Here is a 22,580-nt window from a genome sequence, read left to right on the forward strand (position 1 = left end):
CCCATTTATGATAAATGGGGGCTCTTGCCTAAAAAAGGGGGCGCTTACCTAGGAAGCACCCTCATTCTAAAAAGGGGGCGCTCAGGTGGGCAAGCGCCCCCTTTCATAAATGGGGGCGCTTGCCTAAAAAAGGGGGCGCTTACCTAGGAAGCGCCCTCATTCTAAAAAGGGGGCGCTCAGGTGGGCAAGCGTCCCCTTTCATAAATGTTAATATGAACGAACTGTACAGTGAAATCAAAACTGAATTAAATTTGAAAGAACACTCCAGGACAACCACGGAGATTCTTCAAAATTGTGATTGTTGCATTCAACAAACCAACTACACCCTAAAAGTAGAGAAAACTTTGTTGAATTTAAAATTCCTAATTCTCATAAAAAACATAATACATAAAAAATCTGACTATTAGAATCCCAAATCGACAACTTAAAGAGACAGCAGATACAAAGAAAAACAGAGACAGAGACAGAGAGAGACTCACTAGTACAGGAACATAGAGAGAGGCAGGCCGGTTTCGACTGGAGAAGATGGCCGGTGGGTTGGCCAAACGTGTGGGTCACACTAGACGCCGAAGAGAGAGATAGGAAAATCGAGATTGAGAGAGGGGCGACTAGCGCCGTAGAGAGAGATATGGATCAATATATATTGAGGGAGAGGGGAGAGGCTAGGGATCTAATATATATATATCCTGATGCAGAGAGGGGGGACAGGCGGGCCACGCGGGGAGAGGTTAGGGAAAATATATATTGAGGGAGAAATTAAGTCTTAGAGCGGGAGCTGAGGAATCAAAAGGAAAATTAAGTTCCCGCTCGCAAAAACAAAAAATATAAATATATTAAAATTAAAAAACACTTATAAATTTATTTATAAAAATAAAAAGTAAATACTAAAAATTAAAAAACATTTAAAAGAGACTTAAACTAAAAAATATCTAAATGCAAAATCAGTTAATGTGGTTGTCTAGATTAAAAATTAAACTATGTGATATAAAAACAAAAATAATACTAATTCAGAAATTATCGGGATAGGCCACAATAGTAATTTAATTCTTGTAGGCACCCTTAATTAAGGGCGCCTAGCTGGCAGGCGCCCCTAATTAAGGACGCCTAGATGGCAAGCGTTCTTAATTAGGGGCGCCTGCCAGCCATGTGCACTTAAAGGGCGCCTAGCTGGTAGGCGCCCTTAATTAAGGGCACCTAAATGGCAAGCGCCCCTAATTAAGGGTGCTTGGATAGCAGGCGTCCCGAAGTAAGAGCGCTTGCAAGCCAGGTACCCTTAATTAGGGGCGTTTGCCAGCCAAACTCACTTAATTAAGGGCGCTTGCTAGCCAAGCGCACTTAATTAAGGGCGATTGCAAGCCAGACGCCCTTAATTATGGGCACTTGCCAGCCAAGCGCACTTAATTAAGGGCGCTTGCTAGCCAGGCGCCCTTAATTAGGGGTGCCTGCCAGCTAGGCGCATTTAATTAAGTGCGCCTAGTTGGCAGGTGCCCCTAATTAAGGGCACGTGGATAGCAGGCGTCCCGAATTAAGGGCACTTGCCAGCCAAGCCCCCTTAATTAGGAGCGCTTGCCAGCCAGGCGCACTTAATTAAGGGCGCCTAACTAACAGTCGCCCCTAATTAAGGGCAACTGGATAGTAGGCGTTCCGAATTAAGGGCGCTTGCCAGCCAGGTGCCTTTAATTAGGAGCGCTTGCCAGCCTGGTGCACTTAATTAGGGGCGCCTAGCTGGCAGGCGCTCCTAACTAAGGGCGCCTAGATAGCAAGCGTCTTGAATTAAGGGCGCTTGCCAGCCAAGCACACTTAATTAACTAAATTGGGGCATATCCTATTGGAATGTCCCGAATTAAGGGGACGTTTTTTTGCGCAGGCGTTGCTAATTTTATTTTGTGTCGTTTACACAATAAAACGTCCCTATAAGGGGATGTTTTATTAAAACGCCTATATTCCAAGCGTTACTAAACTTTGTTTTTTTTGTAGTGAGAATGGGTTTTTCTCTCACAAGTTCTCTGTCTCATCGCTCACTGTGTCCCTCAAACCCAATTTCTCTCACTCAGTCACCGTCCTCTCTCTCACAGCTCCCTCTTTCTCAGTCTCACTGCTTCTGTCTCTCGCGGGCCACCCCATGGCCAGACCCAGGCGGGTCTGGCCAGACCTAGCCGTGGGTCACGACCAGACCCGCGTGGGTTTCTGGCCGTGACCCACGCGGGTCGTCGCCCTTCGCTTCCTCGCCGGCCAAACCCACATGGGTTTTGAAGCCAAGCCTCCTTTGGTCTACAGAGAAGACTTGCAATCAAACTACTGTAGCAAGAAATGGCCTTGAGAAGAAAGTCTTGGTCTTTGATCCGGTGTATTTGTTGTATGGTATGTTTGTGCAATTTTTTTGCTTTATCTGAGGTGTCAGCATATTACTGGGTGCTATAAAACACCACTTTTACGCCAGGTTCGGACCAAAGTTAAACTCTTTGCGGAATGAATTCAATTAGGAAATAGAATATTTATTATTAGGAATAGAAGAAAGTGAAATGGTATAGTTATTCTTATTCCTTAGTTTTGTAATAACACACATGCTCTAAGTGAAATTAAATTAAAATTACTAAAAAGCTCATCATTATATTTTATTTTTTCAATTTAATTAAAAAAACAAAAATATATAAAGAATTAAATGGTGACCGGTCAGCCACCCACATAGCGGCCAGGCGTGATCGGCCACCCAAAGATTGCATAGCCGTCTTCATTTGACTCATTTCCATCCCACTCTTTTAAGACGCAGAAGAACGAGAGAAGTATTTTTTTTTTTTTTTGAAAAAAAATATAAAAAAACCCTCAAAACTAACCACCATTTGTGATAAAGCTCTACAATATTAAAAAAGTATCATATGCATAACTTTTTTTTAAAGTGAGGGAAGTGTTTTGAGTGACGGCGTGTACTGCTTCAACGTTTTCTTAACACTAGACCTTGTAAAATTCAAAAAAAAAAAAAAAAAAAAAACACTAAACCTTGTCGTATTGCTTAAAAATTTTAAAATTTAATCTAGGCCGTTCATTAATTTTACAGGACATCTCCTGTCATTCATTTTACAACACGCCAGATCCCCCACCGAGTGAACAAAAAGCAGACAACACAAGACCCATTTCTCTCCCTACTGCTTCTTTGTCGTACGGGAAACGTCTGTGTCTTCGGCTCCCAGAGCTGGGGTTTCATCCAAAGCACCTCCAAAATGGTCAGTGCTTCTTCTTCTTCTTCTTCTTTCTTCTTCTTTTTTTTTGTTTTTTGTTTTTTGTTTTTGGTTTCAAGCTTGTTTTTGTTTTTGATTTTGAGTAGGTGCTCAAGAGTTTTTGAGAATTTTGTTTTTGTGGGATTCTTGTTTTATTTTGTCATATCTTTTTTCTTTGTGTCAAATTTTCAATTGAGACGTGCTTAGTTCTGTGAATTCTACTAGTTCTTTGCCCTGCTTTGTCGTTCAAGTTTTTTGGTTTAGGGATTGTAGCTTCGCTTTTTTTGGTTTGATTCTCCTGTGGCAGCTTCTGTTTGGTTGCTGGGAATACTGAGGGAAAGAAAAAGACAAAAAATCTAGTTTGATGAAACTTTCACCGGTTGTGTCTTGTAATTTTGTGGCTTAATTAGGTGAAAGTTTCAGTTTTTACTGGTGCAGCGTCCTGTTTTATCTCAGATTGAATATCTTCATTTTTTTTTCTTCTCTTAATGATATACTAGTTTCGACGCATTTGTACAACTTAGAATGCAAAAAAAAAAAAAAAAAAAAAAATTGTATTTGTCTTGTCAATTTTTTGTCGTATTATTTCTTATTTTGAAACTCATAGACTGAATGCTAATGTATAATGCATGAGATTAGAAACCACAATAAGCCCCACTTTCCTCTTGCCAATCTTTAATTGAGTTGCGACTTGGGTCTATCAAGTTGAAAAGATTATAGTCTGAGTTGAATAAAGAGTTATCATAAAGAGAATAGAAAAAATTAAGATATATACTCACGATAGTTCAATATGGAAGAAAGAGTGTGACAGCAGTAATTTTGGAAGTGCATGACTGGTGCCGCCAAGAAATTAGTTATACGTTGCATTACATAATTTACATTGCATACAAGAATTGGTTAAAAGTGTTTTAGTCTTTTTCATGCACCTGTCAATGAGAAATGTCACAGCTGAGGCACTCCCAAATTTATGTAGAATTTATTAGTAGAATGAAGAAGAATTTGAGGAGGTAGGAGAAGTTGGTGAGGAGAGAGAGCAAAGCATGAGAGGCATGCTGCATTTGGGTAGGTGCTGGGAAGAGTGGATAAAGGTTTGAATCTTAGACGACATTATTTCGCGACTTATTTCTGTAGTGCGGAGAGTTTTTACTGATGTCATCAATATGGTAACCTACATAATTAACAGTTCTATGCAATTATTTTATTGGGTTTATTTGTTATTAAACTAGGAGATTCTTTTTGGCGGTAATTGTGTGTAACAAAACTGCAGTTTGAAAATTTTCAATATGGTTCTCTTTAGCAGTAGCATGCTTGTATCCAGTATCTCTGTGTGTGTTTCTGCGAGCGCGCATGCATGGGTGGTCTATGTGCTGTTTAAGTATGTGTATGTGCTTATCTATTTATTAGAAAGAGGATTCTTTATATTGGTGTAATCTTTTGAGTTTCCACAAATAACCCCAAAAATATTAAAGTGGTAGATATGATTGGGATAAAATTGTTAAAAAAAATATTTAATTATCACACTTGTCACCCACTTTTAGTAGATGTATGCATAGTCATTATATAGATGTACTCATAATATTTTATATTGCCTTGTATTTCATTCACCTTCAATCTCATACCCATTGAAGTTGGCACGCTCTATGTATGCATAGAACCTGTGTGCTTTTGTTTTTAGTTGTTTCATTGAGTTTTTTTAGGCAGCACTCAAATCCATGTTGAGTTTTGCTTGTGGGATCTTTATGTGCGTATTGGTGTCATAATATGTATGCATGCGTGCTATGGTTTTGTTCTTTTTTGACAGCACAAATTGGGTAGAGGCCACCGTGACAAACTCCAGCAGTTTATGACAATCACTGGCTCGAGGTAAGCTGATAATAATATGCAATTTTACTGCTGCTGAATTTTATATTTCTTTGTATAAACAAGAGTTAGTCGGGTGATGAAAAACTGGGCACCCTTTTGATGCACTAATCACATTATCATGTTTTGAAATTTCAGAAAGAAAAATGAAATGCATGTTAATCGTTAGTTTACTGCTTACAAAACCATAAGCTTTTCTCTCGCCCTCTTTGCTTTCCTGTGCCGAGGTGGCGCGTGGAAGCGCGTTTCACCAGCTTCCAGCCAAGGATCGTCTTCTAGGTCCTTCTCTTCTTCTTCTATCACAGATTTCCCTCCTGTTGCCCGTGTTTTTGTCTCTTCACTTGAGCAGTGGTGCACCACTCTAGTTTTCAGCAGCGGGTCATCGTGGGTGCGTTGGGATGTAGCTTTCGATGAGATCTTTCTTTTGAGAGAGTTAGGTGGATGGCTAGAGATGCTTTTTTTAGCTGTTTGATGTGGAGACTAAAAAGTTTGATTTCTTGGTGAGGAAAGTGGCCTCGGTCCTTCGTGTTGAGGAAAGGAGGAAGGGCCACTCACATGTGGCGTTTATGGGTTCGTTGTGTATTGGGTGGTTGCTTTCAATGGTAGAGGAGCTGGTACGCTTCTTAGGGTCTAAGGATTTCTTCAAGAGGTTCAGGGAGGGAATGAGAGACTACCGTTCAGAGATATTTGAATAGCTCTGGCCGGTTTTTGAAGGAGGCGATGTTTGCGGGGGGTGGCTGGAGAGGTCTTTATTGATCATTGAGGGGCGTGATGGGCGGGGTTGGAGTTGCCTCGGAGTTGGGTTCTCTAAGCTTTTCTCTTGCTCTCTTTTCTTTCCTCTGCCAGAGGTGGCGCGTGGAAGCGCATTTTGGGGAGTGGGCTTTTGTTGCTAAGGGGGGTATGCAGGTTCAATTGTTAGACCTTCTTCTCACCAATTCTCCTTCTCCCTCCCTCCCTCCCTCCCTTAGAGGTATTGTAGGGCTATTCGTAAAGAGATGGAAGAAGGCTGTGTATCTACTATGTTGATTGCGTGTGGTGTGGGGGGTGTGCATAGGAGTGAAGCTTTGGTAACCCTACCTAGTTTGGATGTGGATAGGTTATTTGAGGAGGAACCCACTCCGTTGAGATATGTTCTGACATTGGCTAAACAAAACAAAGTAGGGACAATGCCTTCGAACTGGGTGTTGCAGATACTGAAAAAATTATGTCATTCTATGGGTTTTCATGCAAGGGTTGAAAAAGGAGTTTTTGGCCTTGTTTACGACCATTGAAGCGAGTCAATCTGTTAGAGAAAGAAGCCTCGAAAAAAGATGCAGAAGGAGAATCCCGTGGAATGTGAAATAATAAAGGCTAGCAATTTGCATTCTTCATTCGAAGCTTCTCGATTTGTGGATGATTGAACCATATTGTGAACTTGCTCACTTTAGTCTCTTCTCTTCATTCTCAACAGGAATGCATCAACAAAACTGCCCTTTAAAAGGGGCCTGGCATTTTTGTTTTTGTTTTTTTGTTTTGTTAACTTTTTTTTTTTTTTTTTTAATGTTTTCTCTTCTTCTTGTTCTATTCATCTGCAACGGTTTTTTTTTGATATATACAATTTACTTATAAAAAAAAAAACGGTTTTGCACTAGCGCGCCTTAACAGCCATAGCGTGTGTACTCCCCCTATTTTAGTGATTAGACTAGCTCTTGAAGGGGGACATCCTTAAGGAAGAGTAAAGGGCATTATACAATTCATTTGTTCTACCCTCAGCCCCTAAGCGCTGGCTTCACTCCATTTGAAAGTGAAAAGATAGGCCTTTGCACTACAAGAATGCAGATCAGAATCCAGAGAGTGAAGACAGGAAGGAACATGAGGCATCCTTCTTGCAGGAGCTTGGACTTCAGTTCGAGCCTTAGAAGGAAGCAAGTGCAAGGGAGGTTATCTCGTTCCATTAGTTATGAGGCAAACAGTGGCAGCGCTAGCTGCGATTGAGTCAAGGGGAGGGCTGCAGGTGGTTATTTATGAAGCACAAGTTGATATCATGGAATGGGAGAGGGTTAAATGATGGGGAAAAGCGACTGAGAGTCAAAAATTTACTTAAACAATGGAAGGCGGATAAAATTTGTTTGCAGAAATCTAAATTGGGGCTCATCTCCAGAAGTGTATTAAAATTAAATTTAAATTAGAGTGTGCAGTTTGTGGGGGTGTCAACATGTGGATTGGTGCTACTTAGCTTCTAGAGGGGCTTTCGATGAAATTATGCTTATGTGGGATTGGAGGGTTGTAGAGAAGATCGAAGAGTGTGTGGAGGAGTTTATGGTTGCCAGTTCCTTTAGAAATGTCGAGGATCGTTTCGCTTGGGCCAAATTTTGATTGTGATAGAAGGCATTTATAGGAGGAATTGGTGGTTTGATCAGATGATGCCTTCTTGCCTTTTGTGGTGTTTTTGGAAGGAAATGAGTGATAGAAGTTTTGAGTATTGTGAGAGGAAGTTGGAGGGCCTTTAGTGAGGCCTTTCTTTGTATACATCTTGTGTATTAGGGTTGCGCCCCTCTGCACTTTTCAATAAATTAATTATTTATAAAAAAAAAGAGGAAGTTGGAGGAATTGGAGTCTTTTTTCTTCTATACTATTTATCTTTATATTGCTGCTTTTGTTTTGTGTACTTGGATGCGCCTTACGCTTCGAATGATATTTCGATTACTTATAAAAAAACAAAATTGAATGTTTTTAGACAACTGCTTTGTTGGAGATTATGGAGTAGTGTGTGTTTGTGTCTGCTTGCCCACGTATTTCTGTTGTGTGTGTGAGAGAGAGAGAGAGGGTGTTGTTGTTCTTGTATGGTTTTTAAATTGAAATTTTACTTGTACAAGTATCTCACATCCTAATCCAATTGCAGTGAAAAAGTTGCCCTTCAGACTTTAAAAGCCAGTGATTGGCATCTTGAAGGAGCATTTGATGTATTCTACAGCCAACCCCAGGTCAAAACCTTTACTGACTCTAGACATTTGGAGGAGCTCTTCAATAGATATAAAGGCAAGCTTTACTTATACACTTTCTTCTGCTGCCCCATCTAGCACTTCATTGGTCGTCTTTTTCTTGGAATTATGAAAAGAAAATAAAAATATACAGTTCTAGATTACCTGACATTTACAACAGTGCTTGTCAGTACCGACTTGTATAGAGCTGATGACTTTTTTTTGTCGTTTTATTCTGTTTGATAAGTGTTAGACAAGCTTATCTTGTGATATATATATATATATATATATAGTAATTTTAGGATTGGATGCCTAATAGTATATTATGAATGGCAGACCTTAGTGTGAGACTGCTTTTGCTCCCACAATTCTCTGAACTCTAGTTTTCAATCCTAACAGTAAGCAAGAGCTTATGATTCATTTGGTGTGGAAAATTTAATATGGTTGTTTTCAATGGGAATTGGTCTATTTAATGTTGGTTTTCATATTGGACTCAATCGTTGGGCAGCACAAATGACTATTGTTGCTTAATGGCTGAAATATCTCTTTGCTAAAAATTTTGATTGTAATATGTTTTTGCAGATCCATATAGTGATATGATACTGGTTGATGGTATAACTCTTCTTTGCAATGATATTCAGGTAGCTTTTTTGAATGCCAGTTAGTTGATACTGCTTGATGACTATAAGGTTCAAAAATTGGAACTTTAAAATTAATTTTGAGTTCTCATATGCTGTTTGTACTCTCCACTATTTATTTATTTATTTTTTTTACCAAAAAAGAAATGGGTTCGTTCTACATTAGCTTAAATAAGTTGATTTTTCACAGTTTAAATGTTCTTTTGGCAGGTGGATCCGCAAGATATAGTTATGGTATGTATATAAGACTTTGAAGCTATTTCTGTAAAAGGCAGGCATACCTAAGTATCTTTTGATTGTTATGGAGAAATTATCCTTAATGCTTTAAATTTTAGTTTTATATAAAGTCTCTCTTTAGTTGAAAAAAGCTGCGATTTAAAATTCAGCAGTTGTAGAAATTTTTGGATATCTGGCAAGAAAAGGAAGTTTATAGTTGGATTCTCTTCACCCCTAACCCCTCTCTTTCTCTCACCCTCCCTTTCTTCCTGACAAAAAGCCAAAAAGCAAAAATAATAATAATAATAAAAAAAGAAAAAATAAACTAGGGCTGTTTCATAGAGTAGGAGTAAAATGTAAGTGATGTTCAGATAGCATATTACATTATTTTCATAGTGTCCGCTTCATTTGTTTGTTATTTGTCTGTGCAGATAATGCTTGTTTTGTTTGTGTTTTTTTTTTTTTCTTTAATATTGTTATTTATGCGTTGAGTTAGTCAAGGAAGCTGGTAAGATACAAATTTTAATAGTTCTAAATTTTTCATTCATTTTTGTAGATGAGTTTGATTGCTCTTATTTTTCTATTAGATGAAAGTTTTTTTTTTATAAGTAAATTATCATTAGAAAGCCCATAGGGGCGCAACTCAAGTACACATAAAGTATACAAGAGAGACTCCCAATTAGGGAGATGTAAAGAACACTAATCCATAAATTTCTAAGAGATTAGAAAAACGAGAATTGTTGTAACCTGCCACCCAAACATAAAGAGATTTGAACATAATAGCTTTTAACTCTAACATCAATCTCTCACAAACTTGAAAGTTCCACTCATTACGCTCTCTAAATGCACCACATTAAGCACGAATGAGCCAACCTCTAGGCTTCTAAATTGCTGCAGCTTCCAAACTGGCCTCTTCAATTAGCTAACAACTCCATCACCCTTTGGGGCAGACCCAATACAATCCAAAAAGACGGTAAATTGATACCCACAAAGCTCAGCCACTTCGTAGTGGAGCAGAAGATGATCTGTGGTCTCCCTGCTCTTCTTGCACGTGTGGTACTAATCCATCACTATGACATGCCTCTTTCTTAGGTTATCCAAAGTTAAGATCTTCCTTAATGCCACTGTCCACACGAAGAATCTATGCTTGAAGGAGCCGTATTTTTCTAAATGTAAATGTTCGAAGTTGCTAAGTTTACAAGGTTAAGTTTTTTCAAGTTTAAGTCAAGAGAGAGGCTCAATATATTCTATTGCCCTCTCAATACTTTTATTATACACTAGTGGAAGATTAAAGCAAAGACAACAATATCCTTTTGCCTTTTAATACAATAACACCCGTTTTAATGCTCCCTCCCAAGTTTGAATTCAAGCTGGGACATGCATATCATATAAGTCTTGCTTGGAATACATAGACTCAAACCGGTTATGACACAAAATTTTTGTAAACATATCAACAAGCTTGTCTCCAGACTTAACACATGTTGTAAATATATTTTCACAATCTTGTCTCGAATGAAATGACAATCAACCTCAATATATTTGGTCCTTTTATAAAATAGAGGATTAGAAGCAATATGCAGAGCAACTTGATTATCACAAAATAATGGAATAGGAGTAGGAGTTGAAAACCAATTTACTGAAGGAAGTATTGTAACTATGTTAGCTTACTAGCTGTAGAAGCCATTTCTCTAAACTCATCTTCTGCAATAGATTGTGCTACCACTATTTGTTTCTTACTCTTCCACCTAATCAAATTATTGCCTATGAATGTACAATATCGTGTAGTAGATCTTCAATCTGAGGAGAAGCTACTCAATCTGCATCGGTAAAGGCCCTTGAGATGTCGATTTCACCTATACAATATTCTAAGACCAAGAGCTCGCTTCATATAACAAATAATGCAAGTGGACAACATCCCAATGTGGGACCCTAGGAACTTCCAAGAACTGGCTCACTATACTAACTACATATGAAATACTTGGCCTGGTGATAGTGAGATAATTCTACATTCCAACTAGTCGATGATATCTTTTAGCATCAAATAATTCTCCTTCATCCTTCAAAAGTTTCTGATTTGGATTCATAGAATCATTGACAAGATGAGCCCCCAAAATGCCCATTTCATCTAACAAATCAAGTACATACTTTCTCTTAAATAAGTTGATACCTGTTGAAGACCTAACAACTAATACCTAGGAAATATCTAAGTTTGCTCTAGTCTTTGATATGAAACCACTGCTACAAAAACTGTTTCAATGTAGCAATACTCCCCGAGTCATTTCTAAAGATTTCAATATCATTTACATATGCCACAAGTAGAATATAATTTGCATCAGCGTGCAAAAGGAATATTGAATGATTTGTTTGGCATCTATGAAGGCCAAATTCCCACATAGCTTCAGTGAACTTTCCAAACCTCACTCTTAGTGATTGTCTTAGACCATGCAATGCTGTTTTTAACCTGCATACACTTCCATGATCCTCCCCATAAGCAACAAACCCAAATGGGTGCTCCATGTAAACTTGCGTAACCAAGTCTTCATGGAGTAAGGCATTTTTAACATCCAATTAAAACAAAGACCTGTCAAGATTAGTAGCGAGAGAAATAAACACTCGAACATAGGAGATCTTGGCGGCTGGAGAAAATGTCTCCTCATAATTAATTCCATAGGTATGTGTATAAGTTTTGGCAACCAATCGGGCTTTTAACCTATCAACCGAGCCATTCGAATTAAACTTTACCATGTACACCCACTTGTAGCCAACAATTTGTTTACCAAGATGTAATGGTACAAGATTTGAAGTCCAATTCTGATATATAGCCTTCATTTCCAATCCTATAGCTTTCTTCAAACCTGAGTTAGATATTGCATTTTTAACTGTCTTACGTATAGAAAGACTAGATAGCTAGGAGGTAAATGATGAAAAGGAAACAATGATGGTGGTTTCGGGTATAGGTTTAAAGACTTCGGTCTTTAAACCTAAAGGAGCAGTGGTTTCGGGTATGGGTTTTCATAACCCAGGACATGATGGTCCATTAGGAGAAGCTCGCTCAGAAGAGATGGCATCGACGAAGAAGGAGAAGTTCACGTTTGGCGTGCGTCCTGACTCAGATAGGTCGGCAATCCCATCGCCGGTGGCCGCAAAGGTCTCATCAGAGGTCAGGGGGTTGGGTCAGCGGCTGAAGAAGTTTCCAAGGCGGTCGTCGACACTGGTGGCAAGGATTCTTTAAGTCCGGCGAGAGAGGCACAGTCCACCGGAAAAGAAAAAGCGGTGGTGACTTATAGGAGGAGGAAACGTGGGCCGCAGAGGTGGAAAGCCGCAATGATGGGCTCGCTAGAAGCTTCTTCTTCGGCTTCTGGGCAGGCGAAAGGAATTCTAGGATCGTGGCCGAGAACCATCTAGAAGGTGCCAGAGACGTCCTTCTCGCCGGAGAGAACACAGAATGTGCCGGAGCGCCGTATGGAGATTGGAGATGCTGGTGGGGGTTCGCCGGAGTGCTCTGTGGAGATAGGCGGTGCATGTGAGGACATGGGCTCTGCCTCAGATCAGTCTCTGGTGGCTTTTTCACCTCGTCGGATCTCTAGGATGTTGACAGGGGTATGTCGGGGGGAGGCTACGAATCTGTTTCAATCAGTTCATAGTGGATAGAAAGAAATTGGAATTGGGACTGGGTCAAATAGGGAGGAGGACAGTATCTCAGCAACTATCGGTTTGGAGGAACTCGAAACAGAAAAGTGTTCTTCTTAATGGGTAGTAGAAAGTTGTCTCAATTTTTGCCCAAAAATAGGTGTTTCAGATGAGGGGAAGAAGGAGGAGTTGGTAGCTCTGTTCAAGTCTATTGAAGATGCCAGGAAGCAGTTTGACTCTGATTTGGGGGATTTTTCAGGTAGTGCTATTCTTGTTGACAGGGGCTAGACGATCTCTATGCAAAGTAGGGGTCGTGGGAAGGGTCAAATTGGTGGATCATGAAGCTTAACATCGTAGCATGGAATGTGAGAGGGTTGAATGCCCTCAAAAAAAGGTTGCGTATTAGGGGTCTTTTGAAGGAGTGGAAAGTAGATATAGTTTGTTTGATTGAGACCAAGATGGAGACTATCTCCCGGGAGGTGGTTCACAGTCTTTGGGGTGGTCAACATGTGGGGTGGAAGTATAAAGGGTCTAATGGTTTGTCGAGGGAGATGTTAATGATATGGGATAGGAGGGTGGTAGAGTGTAAGGAGGAGTATGTGGGGCAATTCTCCTTGGCATGCTCTTTCCAAAATGTGGAGGACAACTGGGTTTGGGCGTTTGGAGGGGTTTATGGTCCGAATGAGGATGTGGAGAGGAGGGTCCTTTGGGAAGAGTTGGCTGGTTTATTGAATGTGTGGGAGGTTCCTAGGTGTTTTGGTGGGGATTTTAATATTGTTTGATTCCCTAGTGAGCGCTCTAGTGCTTCTTATTACTTTGCGGGCATGATGGACTTCTCGGACTTCATCTCGGAGAACAATTTGGTGGACTTTCCGATGATGGGGGGACAATTTACTTGGTCCAATAATCAAGAAAATGAGACCTAGTCTAGAATAGACCGGTTCTTGCTCTCCTCGGATTGGGAAGATCATTTCCCAGCAGTGTCACAAAAAAGACTTCAACGCATGTTCTCCGATCATTTCCCTATTTCTCTGGATTGTGGGGTTCATTGCGGAGGTAAAAAGTATTTCAAATTTGAGAACATGTGGCTCAAAGCCGAAGGTTTTCTCGACAAGGTTAGCTCTTGGTGGGGATCTTACTCTTTCGAGGGTCTACCTAGCTATGTGTTGAAAGAAATGCTAGATGTTTTGAAAACTCTACTAGGACTATAGAGGAACTGACTCATCTTTTCTTCTTTACTCTTTACTCTTGGACGGCCGCTTGGCTAGTTCCTTTAGTAATTAGTTTCTCTAATTTCCTCTCTGATTTCTCTCCCTCTTAGGCGCTCTCTTTTATGCTTCCCGTGTATATGGGTTGCGCCCCTCTGCGCTTTTGATATATAAATTTTTACTTATCAAAAAAAAAAAGAAAAGGAAACAATGAATGAAATAAAACGAAGTGAATAGTGGGATGTTTGGTGACACATGATTGTGTACATTTATAGAGGGCAATTAGTAACAAGTCTTACTTAGTAGGTGGCCGGATCTGAAGATGGTGAGGAAGATAATTGAGGTACAGCAGTTGGTGGCCACGAGTGACGTGAATAAATGTATAATTGAGTGGTAGACTATGGTGCAAAGACTTCGGATAGGAAGATGAAAGAGAATCAGATGGGGATGGCAAGATACTCGGAACAGATAGCGGTATGGAGAAGGTAAATGACTCAAAAGTAGTCACTAGTAGAATGGACATTTGAGAAATGTTGTGTAGACTTAACAAAGGTAACATCAACATTAGTAAAATATTGTCAAAGATTCGGATTATGACAATGGCAAGGTTCAACTAGAGTGGCTTTTTTCGTTTGGATGGCAGCGCTAGGGAAGGTTCTTACATTGGACAGTCTTAGGAAGAGACAACTTATTGTGATCAATAGATGTTGCCTATGCAAATCGGATTGGGAGACAATCGATCATCTCTTTCTTCCTTGTGAGGTTGCCAAGGCATTATGGTATGCCATTTTCAGCCGTTTTGGATTGCATTGGGTTATGCCTAATAGTGTGGTAGATTTGTTTGCCTGTTGGTGGACGAGAGGTAGTTCTCGGAGAGCTACGGTGTGGAAGATGGTCCCTCTTTGTCTTATGTGGTGTTTGTGTAGGGAGAGAAATGTGAGATGCTTTTTGAGGATTGAGAGAGGACTCTGGAGGAGTTCAAGTCCTTTTTCTTCTTTTCTCTTTTCACTTGGACAGCTGCTTACTTAACTTCGCTAGTGATTAGCTTTCCTGAGTTTCTTGTTCTATTTTCTTCTTCTTTTTAGGCGTCTCTTGTATACGTCCTGTGTACTTGGGTTGTGCCCCTTTGCGCTTTTTGGTATATACAACATTAATTATAAAAAAAAAAAAAAAAAAAAAAACCTTTTTGGGCTCAAGAATACCCAAGAAAGACACATGGTAGCACGGGAATCAAGTTTATCAAACCTGGACCAAGATTGTGAACATAATAGACACATCCAAAGATTTTTGGTGTTAAGGCAAGTAAATGAAGGAAATAATGTGAAGTGAGGAGATGCTCTATCTAAGATAGAGGAAGACATTCTGTTAATAAAATAACATGTAGTTAGAGCTGCATCGCTCCAAAAACATTTTGGGACATGCATATTAAATAAGAGAGTTCGAGCAACTTCCAATAAATGACAATTCACTAAGTGACTATTACGTCCACATCGAGTATACTTATGAGATTCACGGCCTCTAGTATAATTGCCTCATATAGAATTGCAACACCATGTGAACTATGACCACCTTTACCTTCACATCCTCTACTTGAACCACCAGAACCACCATGGGAGGTAACAAAGGCTGATCGGTCCTCAATATGATTGGAACTCAATGGTTTACCACTATTTGACAAAAGATATCGATACTTGTCCAGAAGAGAAAATATATACAAACAATAGCCAGAAACCTTAGAAAACCAACCAAAATACCACGAATGGAACCAACCAGCAAGAAAATAAAACAGGAACCACTAAACTGGAGAAAATAATGCAGAAATAGAAGGAAATCAGCACATATGACTAGACTGGTATGATTGGAAACTGCTGGAACTATAATGTTGAACCTTAAATTGAATCATACCTAATTGGCAATAACCTTAGGTTTGACCCCTGCTCCTTCTCATTCGGCTTTGGTTGCAAAGGAAGTCTGTCCTGCTCCTCCTCTGCAACTGGGTACCTCTCCCTTCTCGACAGCTGGCTCTGGTGATTCTTCCTGTGGGTTGGATGAACTTGGTACGAGACTTGCCTCTCTCATCCTAGTATGACGGAGAGTGGAACACCTATTTATTCTTCCGTCTCCAAGTCTCAGCTGGGGTACTCTCGGAGGGTGAAGAATAATACAAGTAAATAGCTGAATAAGAACAAGAAGTTGCTGGCTGAGTTTGTGGCGGATACTCCGGTGGTTGAGGAGGAGGGCTGTTCTGAGGGGGTGCTAGATGTGATGGATCTCACCCCCACCTTGGGATTAACTTTTGGGTAGGATGAGAGAAAACTCTTTTGAGTTTTTTTTTTGTCATTGAAGCGAATAGAGACCGTGATCCGGGGCTGTCTGTCTCCAATACTAAGGGGAAGAGGGAGCTTAAAAACTTGGAATGCTCCATTAATTTTGAGACTAGAGGATGTGGCTCTAGTAGGGTCAAAGGGAGGGTGTTTTAGTTTTGCCTTGTAAGCTTAGGGTGGTTTTGGGTTTGTGTTTCAGGCTTTGTGTAGGTTCTTTTTGGGTGTTAGGGTGCATTTATAGGGATTTCTCTATGGGTTTTTGCGGGCTTTCCTTTGTATACACTCTGTGTACTTAGAGGCGCATTGCATTTTTTTGATATATACAGGAATTACTTATCAACAAAAAAAAAAAAAAAACAAACCTTATGCCAGTTAAGGACAGCTAACACCTGTAACTAGCACCACTTTTCTCTTCCAAATCCGCCATAAATTTGCAGGCGGTGACTGATACTCACCATTGGCAACCACCAGAGACCAGTTTGCTGCCTCACACGCTGCCTTTAATCACCCCTACATGATGCAACACACCACCACCAACCAAGACATCTATTGGCGCTAACATATGAACAACCACTAACTATGAGAACACTATCGACAACTAGTGTTGGCCGACCACCCTAAACACGACCGGTGACGACCATACCAGAGAGTCTCACCACTTAAACAAACAAACTTCGTTGGCCACCACACAACCATCGAGAGCCTTGAATCGTTCATCTACTCAGGGAAGAATTGACTGCCACAACAACCATGACACGGAACTACTGTCAACTACCTTACCACCGATGTCAACAACATTATGAGGATGACAACAACAACGTCTAGGCTATTAGAGTGATAATGGTGCCATCGGCCTCCAACCACGGGCGTTGAGCCTAAGCCCACAATATCGACACTATTGCAAAACTACATGGAAAGAAAAAGGAAAAAAAGAAAAAAAGATAAAGAAAAAGAAAAAGACGGACGCCTAGGCAGAGAGAAAGCTCGCAAAACAACAGAAATTTGTTAAACCCTCAGATCTTACTCTGATACAGTGTCAAGATTAATGTTTACATAAAAATTCCAAGGGTTTGGCCCAAGTGGTGAAGGCCTTGGTTTAGGAGGTTTGCTCCCTTCAATGTCCAAGGTTCAACACCTCTTGGGTGCTAACAATCCTTTGGGGCCACACTCCCTGGTGAAAAGCCAGCGATTTACCCAGTTCTGTGTAGGGAAACTTCCAAGGGTGTGGTGCACGGGACCTATATTTACTTTGCAGGGGTGGGTCCGAAGGGCCCTGCCTTGTAGAGGTTCCCCGATATCAAAAAAAAAAAAAATTCCTAGGGTTTGACTCAAGTGGTGAAGGTCTTGGACTATGGTGGCATAACCATCAGGTCTAAGGTTCAAATCTCCTTGGGTGTAAACAACTCCTTGTGGCCACACTCCTGGCGAAAGCCAAATTTAACTAATACGTGTAGTGGGGGTATGTTACACAGGTCCGGGGTTTATCCTTCAGGGGTGGGTACACGAAGGGGCCTTGCCTTAGAAAGTTTCCCATCATCAAATGAAAAAAAAAATGGTTTATAGTAAGGGAAAGATAACAACAAAGACAACAATACCCTTTTCCCTTTTATTACAATAATGCCTTTTTTGAAAGTTTGTACTTGATCAAAGGAGAAAAATAAGTTGTTCTTAGTATTCTGCTTCTAGATTGAGTCTATTGTAGTTAAATATATAGTCATGATTTTTATATGTACTTGGGGTCTGTCATAATGAGTCATTATGAACATGTGGTAATGAGTAGTGACTTGGCTATATTTGGTAACATGGGCTTGCTGTTATTGCAGTTAGTTGTTTCTTGGCACATGAAGGCTGCCACCATGTGTGAATTTTCCAAGCAGGAGTTTATGGGTGGACTGCAAGCGCTAGGGTAAATATATAAACAGTTATGTTTGCTTTAATTATTTTTAAGTCAAATGCTATAGATTGGGAGTTTGGGACTACCATAACCAAACCCTGACGATGGCAATATATTCTGATGGCAGGATAGATTCTTTGGAGAAGTTCCGCGAAAGGATACCATTTATGCGCTCTGAGCTGAAAGATGAACGTATGTGCTATGGTTCATGATTTTTGGTATTTACTCAATTTTAGATTATAATATTATATTTTATGATACTTTTAGGGGAAAACAATCCTCAATTTGATATATTTTTTGAAAAAGTCAACGATAATGGTTTGATTAGCATTTTCTGGGTCAGAGATGCAACGAATTTGTCGCTGAAATTATTATTGCTTCTTGTAATTGTAATTGTCCAGAAAAGTTCCGTGAGATATATAACTTTGCATTTGGCTGGGCAAAAGAAAAGGTACACTTTTCTCTGAATAAAGGTTTGGATTTTTACACGTTCTCAATGATGATTATCTCTACTGCTAAAATGAGAACCTTTTGATAGATTTTATTTTTCACTCGTCTGTTTTTTTAGTGGCACTAGTTAAATCCAGGAGAGTTTTTGCTTTCCTTTTCAAGTTTATTGATTTGTAATTGACCTACCTCAAGTATCTCTAGGTTATGCATGTATCATTTCTCTGTGTATTTCAGGGTCAGAAATCTTTAGCATTGGATACAGCTATTGGAATGTGGCAATTACTGTTTGCTGAAAAGCAGTGGCCGTTGGTTGATCACTGGTGCCAGTTCTTACAGGTAGCTTATAATTCTCATTGTGACCTATTTTTTGAAGTTTGTTAATACTCTTAAGAGAATGAGTAGTGATTCTTGTGACGTATAGTGAAAATAATCATTTTTCTGGCAGCGTAGGTCATCCGCTTGCATAACATATTTTATCTTTATTTACATGACATGTACTTTCTCTCTTGATCTTGTACTGTATGTTTCGCATGCTTGCATATTTATGTATGTGCACTCTGGAACCTTGATTTGTTTGTTTCTTTTTTCCTTTCACTCTTGATTGCTTCTAGACTTTATTTTTTTGGTCTGAACTCCTAAGCAATGAAGCTGTGCTTGTCTTTACTGTTAATATTTGTCTGGTAAAATGAAACAACTCGATTCTGTGTGTAAAAAATAAAAAGACACGGCCTAACACAACTTCAAGTTTTAGAGGCCACATTGTTGATCAATAAAATTGGATGATGCCAAACAAATGACAGTGCCAGGATGGAGAGGACTGCCATTTGTGGAAATTTAGCATGATAAAGGTTATGATCTTGAAGAAGAAAATTCTGAAGTGCAGTTGAGTCAAGAAGGAAAAGGTGGTGATGAACTTATAAAAAAGTCAGCAGAGAATATGGTCTATCACATGAGGCTTTTTTCTTTTTCTAATAAAACCTTTTACTACTTACCCCAAAAAAGAAGTAGTAATATTCATCTACTTACGCCAAAATGGTCAATCATTTTATCTTTATTTTAGTGGTGGAGCTGTAGTGCGTCAGTTTTAACTAGTTGTGCAGTCATAATATTCATCTAAATTGTTTGCAATTAGTGTTTACTTGTATTTATCAAAAAAAATTAGTGTTTATTGTAAACTCGCAACTCAGTTGCATGCATGTAAAGCACAGGGGCTCCTGATCGTGACTTTCCAACTAACTAATGCTTTTTTATTGGCCGGCTTTCAACTATGTGTAGAATTTTTTAGTGACCCTTTGTGGAGGCAAAATAATACATGTTAAAGAGTACTAACTGTGACACCTGAAATTTTTGTTATCCAATTGAATGGTGGCTGGTTGGTAATTGCATTCTTGGGACCCTTTGCTCAGCTAGGCCCCTAGATTCATTTCTTTTTCAGAATTATTTAATCCAATAAACAGCTTGGTGGTTGGTTAGGTGGCTGAACATCCAGAGATTTTGGTTTAGTTAGGCATAAGTTGTCACTGAATATGGCCAATGTTGGTGCTAGTTCATTGGCGTACCTGTGACAACTTTTGGCCAATCTGTAGGTAAACTCTATAATTTCAAATTTTCTACATATGATAAAAGAGATACTCTTAAGTGGAAGCTGTGTTTTCAAAATGATTTCCTTGTTAAGTTTTTTTCTGGATAGCTTTATATATATATATATATATATATATATATTTTATTTGGCACCGGGTATCCGGAGCTTCGCTCCAACTAAACCCGGGGGTTTTTTCTGAATAGTTGATGTCTGTTTAATTGTACTTTTTCTGGGTGATTGATTTTTTTTTTTTTTTCTTTTTCTTTTCACCAATGGATATTTATGTAGTATCTTCTGTATGTATTTTCTCTTTAATGACTTTTATTAGATTGATGTTTTGAAGTCCATGAGGATATGATTAATTATTCAATTATTTTTTCCTTTGATTTTAGTTTTTCTTTGATATCATTGACCCAGGCTCGGCATAATAAAGCAATATCTAGGGACACATGGTCTCAACTTTTGGAGTTTGCAAGGGTAAGATATAAAGCATCAATACATGCTTACTGGCATTGTTTTAGGATGCGATGCCCACAATTCATTTGCACCTGCATGTCTAATTGGTATCCTTTTCAATTGCTATTTGTTTACCCAAATCCACATGATTAGTATGATAAAGCATGTGCATGTAATGTGGTACCTGCCCTCCCCCCACCTTTACTTTTTAGTAGCTTTCTTGGTTTGTGCATCAAGATAAATATATGCTTGCAGATGCATAGTACAAGTGAGAGAATCTTAACTTCATTTTGTTGATTTTTTTATTTTTTTTTTAAATTTTATTTTGTACCCCCCACTTGGCGCTATCTTTGTTCTTTCTTTCCATATATTCTCTATGTTGAGATCATGAGCATATATATTACATCATTCTTCGACCCCCATCCTTCTTGCCATTTGTTTTTCCTTATTCTTACCGCCCGAGGGTAAACAATCCTATTCATAGCTTCATTTTGTTTTCTGCATTTTACCATCTAGAGAACAATGATGCTGCACCCATCGCAGTCCATATTAATCCATGTTTTTCTGTCTATGACATGGATATGAGGTATACAAGTGGCAGCAAGATAATTTTTGTTTTGCGCAATATGAAACAAGGAACTAGCATTTGGAGTTTGGGGGATAAAACTAAAAAATAAAAGAATTTTGGGGGGGGGGGGAGGTGTTGGTAAAATTCTAATTTTAAAAGGATTATAAGGGCATTTTAAAAAACATTTGGGGAAAAGATGAAGCCCTCCCAAGCCACCATGTAGTTCCACCACCGACTAAAACTGTTTTTAGAAAATTTCACAAAAGAAAAGAAGAAGAAAAAAAAAAGGGATCCGGCAACTCTTCTGTGGCCGCCAAACAAGGTCACCAAATTCGCATGGTGGTTACTGCCAATCTATTTGGTGGCTTCTATCTCTTACAAACGAGGGTGGAAGCCTCCATCTGGGGAGGCTAGCCTATAGTAGGCCTAAATAATTATTAACAAATCACTAGAATTGCAAATTATAATCTTTTAAACTAAACTGCGATTCTGGTGCGGAGGAAGTTTTGAGTTTGGGTGATATTTAGCTTGCTTTAACATGGAGATGACTTGAGACTCGAAACATATAAGCTATCATGATGATATTAATGGCCATCCGAGGGGAGTGTGTTTTTGAATCCTTATACTTCTCCAATAAGAAAGGAAAGAAAAAGAAACATCAAAATTGTGTTTTCATGGTCAATTATGTATATCAAGGTGTCTTGCAGGTCTTGATGCCAGTCTTGGCACTACTAATTCGTGTCATGCTTTGTATATGCAGATGGTGGACCCGACATTATCAAACTATGATGCCGAAGGTGCGTGGCCTTATCTTATTGATGAATTTGTCGAATACTTGAATGAGAATGGCATCATGGAAAATGGTGAGTTGAATGATTTGAGCCAAAAACGATGATGGGGGTGCTGGAATGGTGACTTGGAGGTGCTTTATCATCTTTGTTTAGTGGTTTGAATTGAGATGTTCTATGACTGGACTTTGTTTTATCTTAAAAAATGAGAAGCCATGGTTTCTGGTTCAACCTTTGTCTTAGACTGGCAATTCATATGCTATTTTTATAGTTAATGGGGACTGTTGATGTGGTATATGCATTTTCCTGTGAAGTGACAATAGCATACGGTGTTTGTAATGAACCTTTCTATTTTAGTGTAATTTTTCTAATATTGTTTGATTATAAATGGAACAAGTGGATATGATGGATTATAGGATTGAATGAGAAACTAAATGAAATGATACTTCGGTATTTCCAGGAACCTAAATCTCCAATTGACTAATTTGAGCTCAGTCAAGCTCCAAGAAAATAGAAATGAAAGGATTCTTTGATCTTCGATCCTCAAACCGTTTCCCCCTAATTTAACTAATTTTACAATTTGGTTGCTTGGCCCAACAGTAGAATGACTTGTTACAGGAGAAGTTTACAAATTGACCGATTTGAGACCGAGACTTTTGATGATTATTTTTATGTTATGATGTTTCTTAGTTTTTTTTTTAGATGAATAAGCAACTTCATTAAAAGCTCAAAACCAAAAACACCAAATCACCAATTACAAGCCACCAGCTAGCACAACCTCACAAAGGCTA

At 39.1% G+C, this 22,580-nt stretch overlaps 1 protein-coding gene across 1 annotated transcript; it reads left to right on the forward strand.

Moving 5' to 3' along the window:
* The first annotated feature begins 3,079 nt into the window (after window positions 1-3,079).
* On the forward strand, window positions 3,080-22,177 carry LOC132173302 (uncharacterized). Its single transcript, XM_059584757.1, has 11 exons — window positions 3,080-3,221; window positions 5,017-5,078; window positions 7,957-8,093; window positions 8,618-8,676; window positions 8,884-8,907; window positions 17,875-17,957; window positions 18,073-18,137; window positions 18,347-18,396; window positions 18,630-18,731; window positions 20,395-20,454; window positions 21,762-22,177. Exons 1-11 carry the CDS (start codon window positions 3,219-3,221, stop codon window positions 21,894-21,896), a joined length of 780 nt encoding a protein of 259 aa, XP_059440740.1. The 5' UTR covers window positions 3,080-3,218; the 3' UTR covers window positions 21,897-22,177.
* Window positions 22,178-22,580: the final 403 nt, after the last annotated feature.

This window comes from Corylus avellana, chromosome ca3, assembly GCF_901000735.1.
Source record: "Corylus avellana chromosome ca3, CavTom2PMs-1.0".
NCBI lineage: Eukaryota > Viridiplantae > Streptophyta > Magnoliopsida > Fagales > Betulaceae > Corylus > Corylus avellana.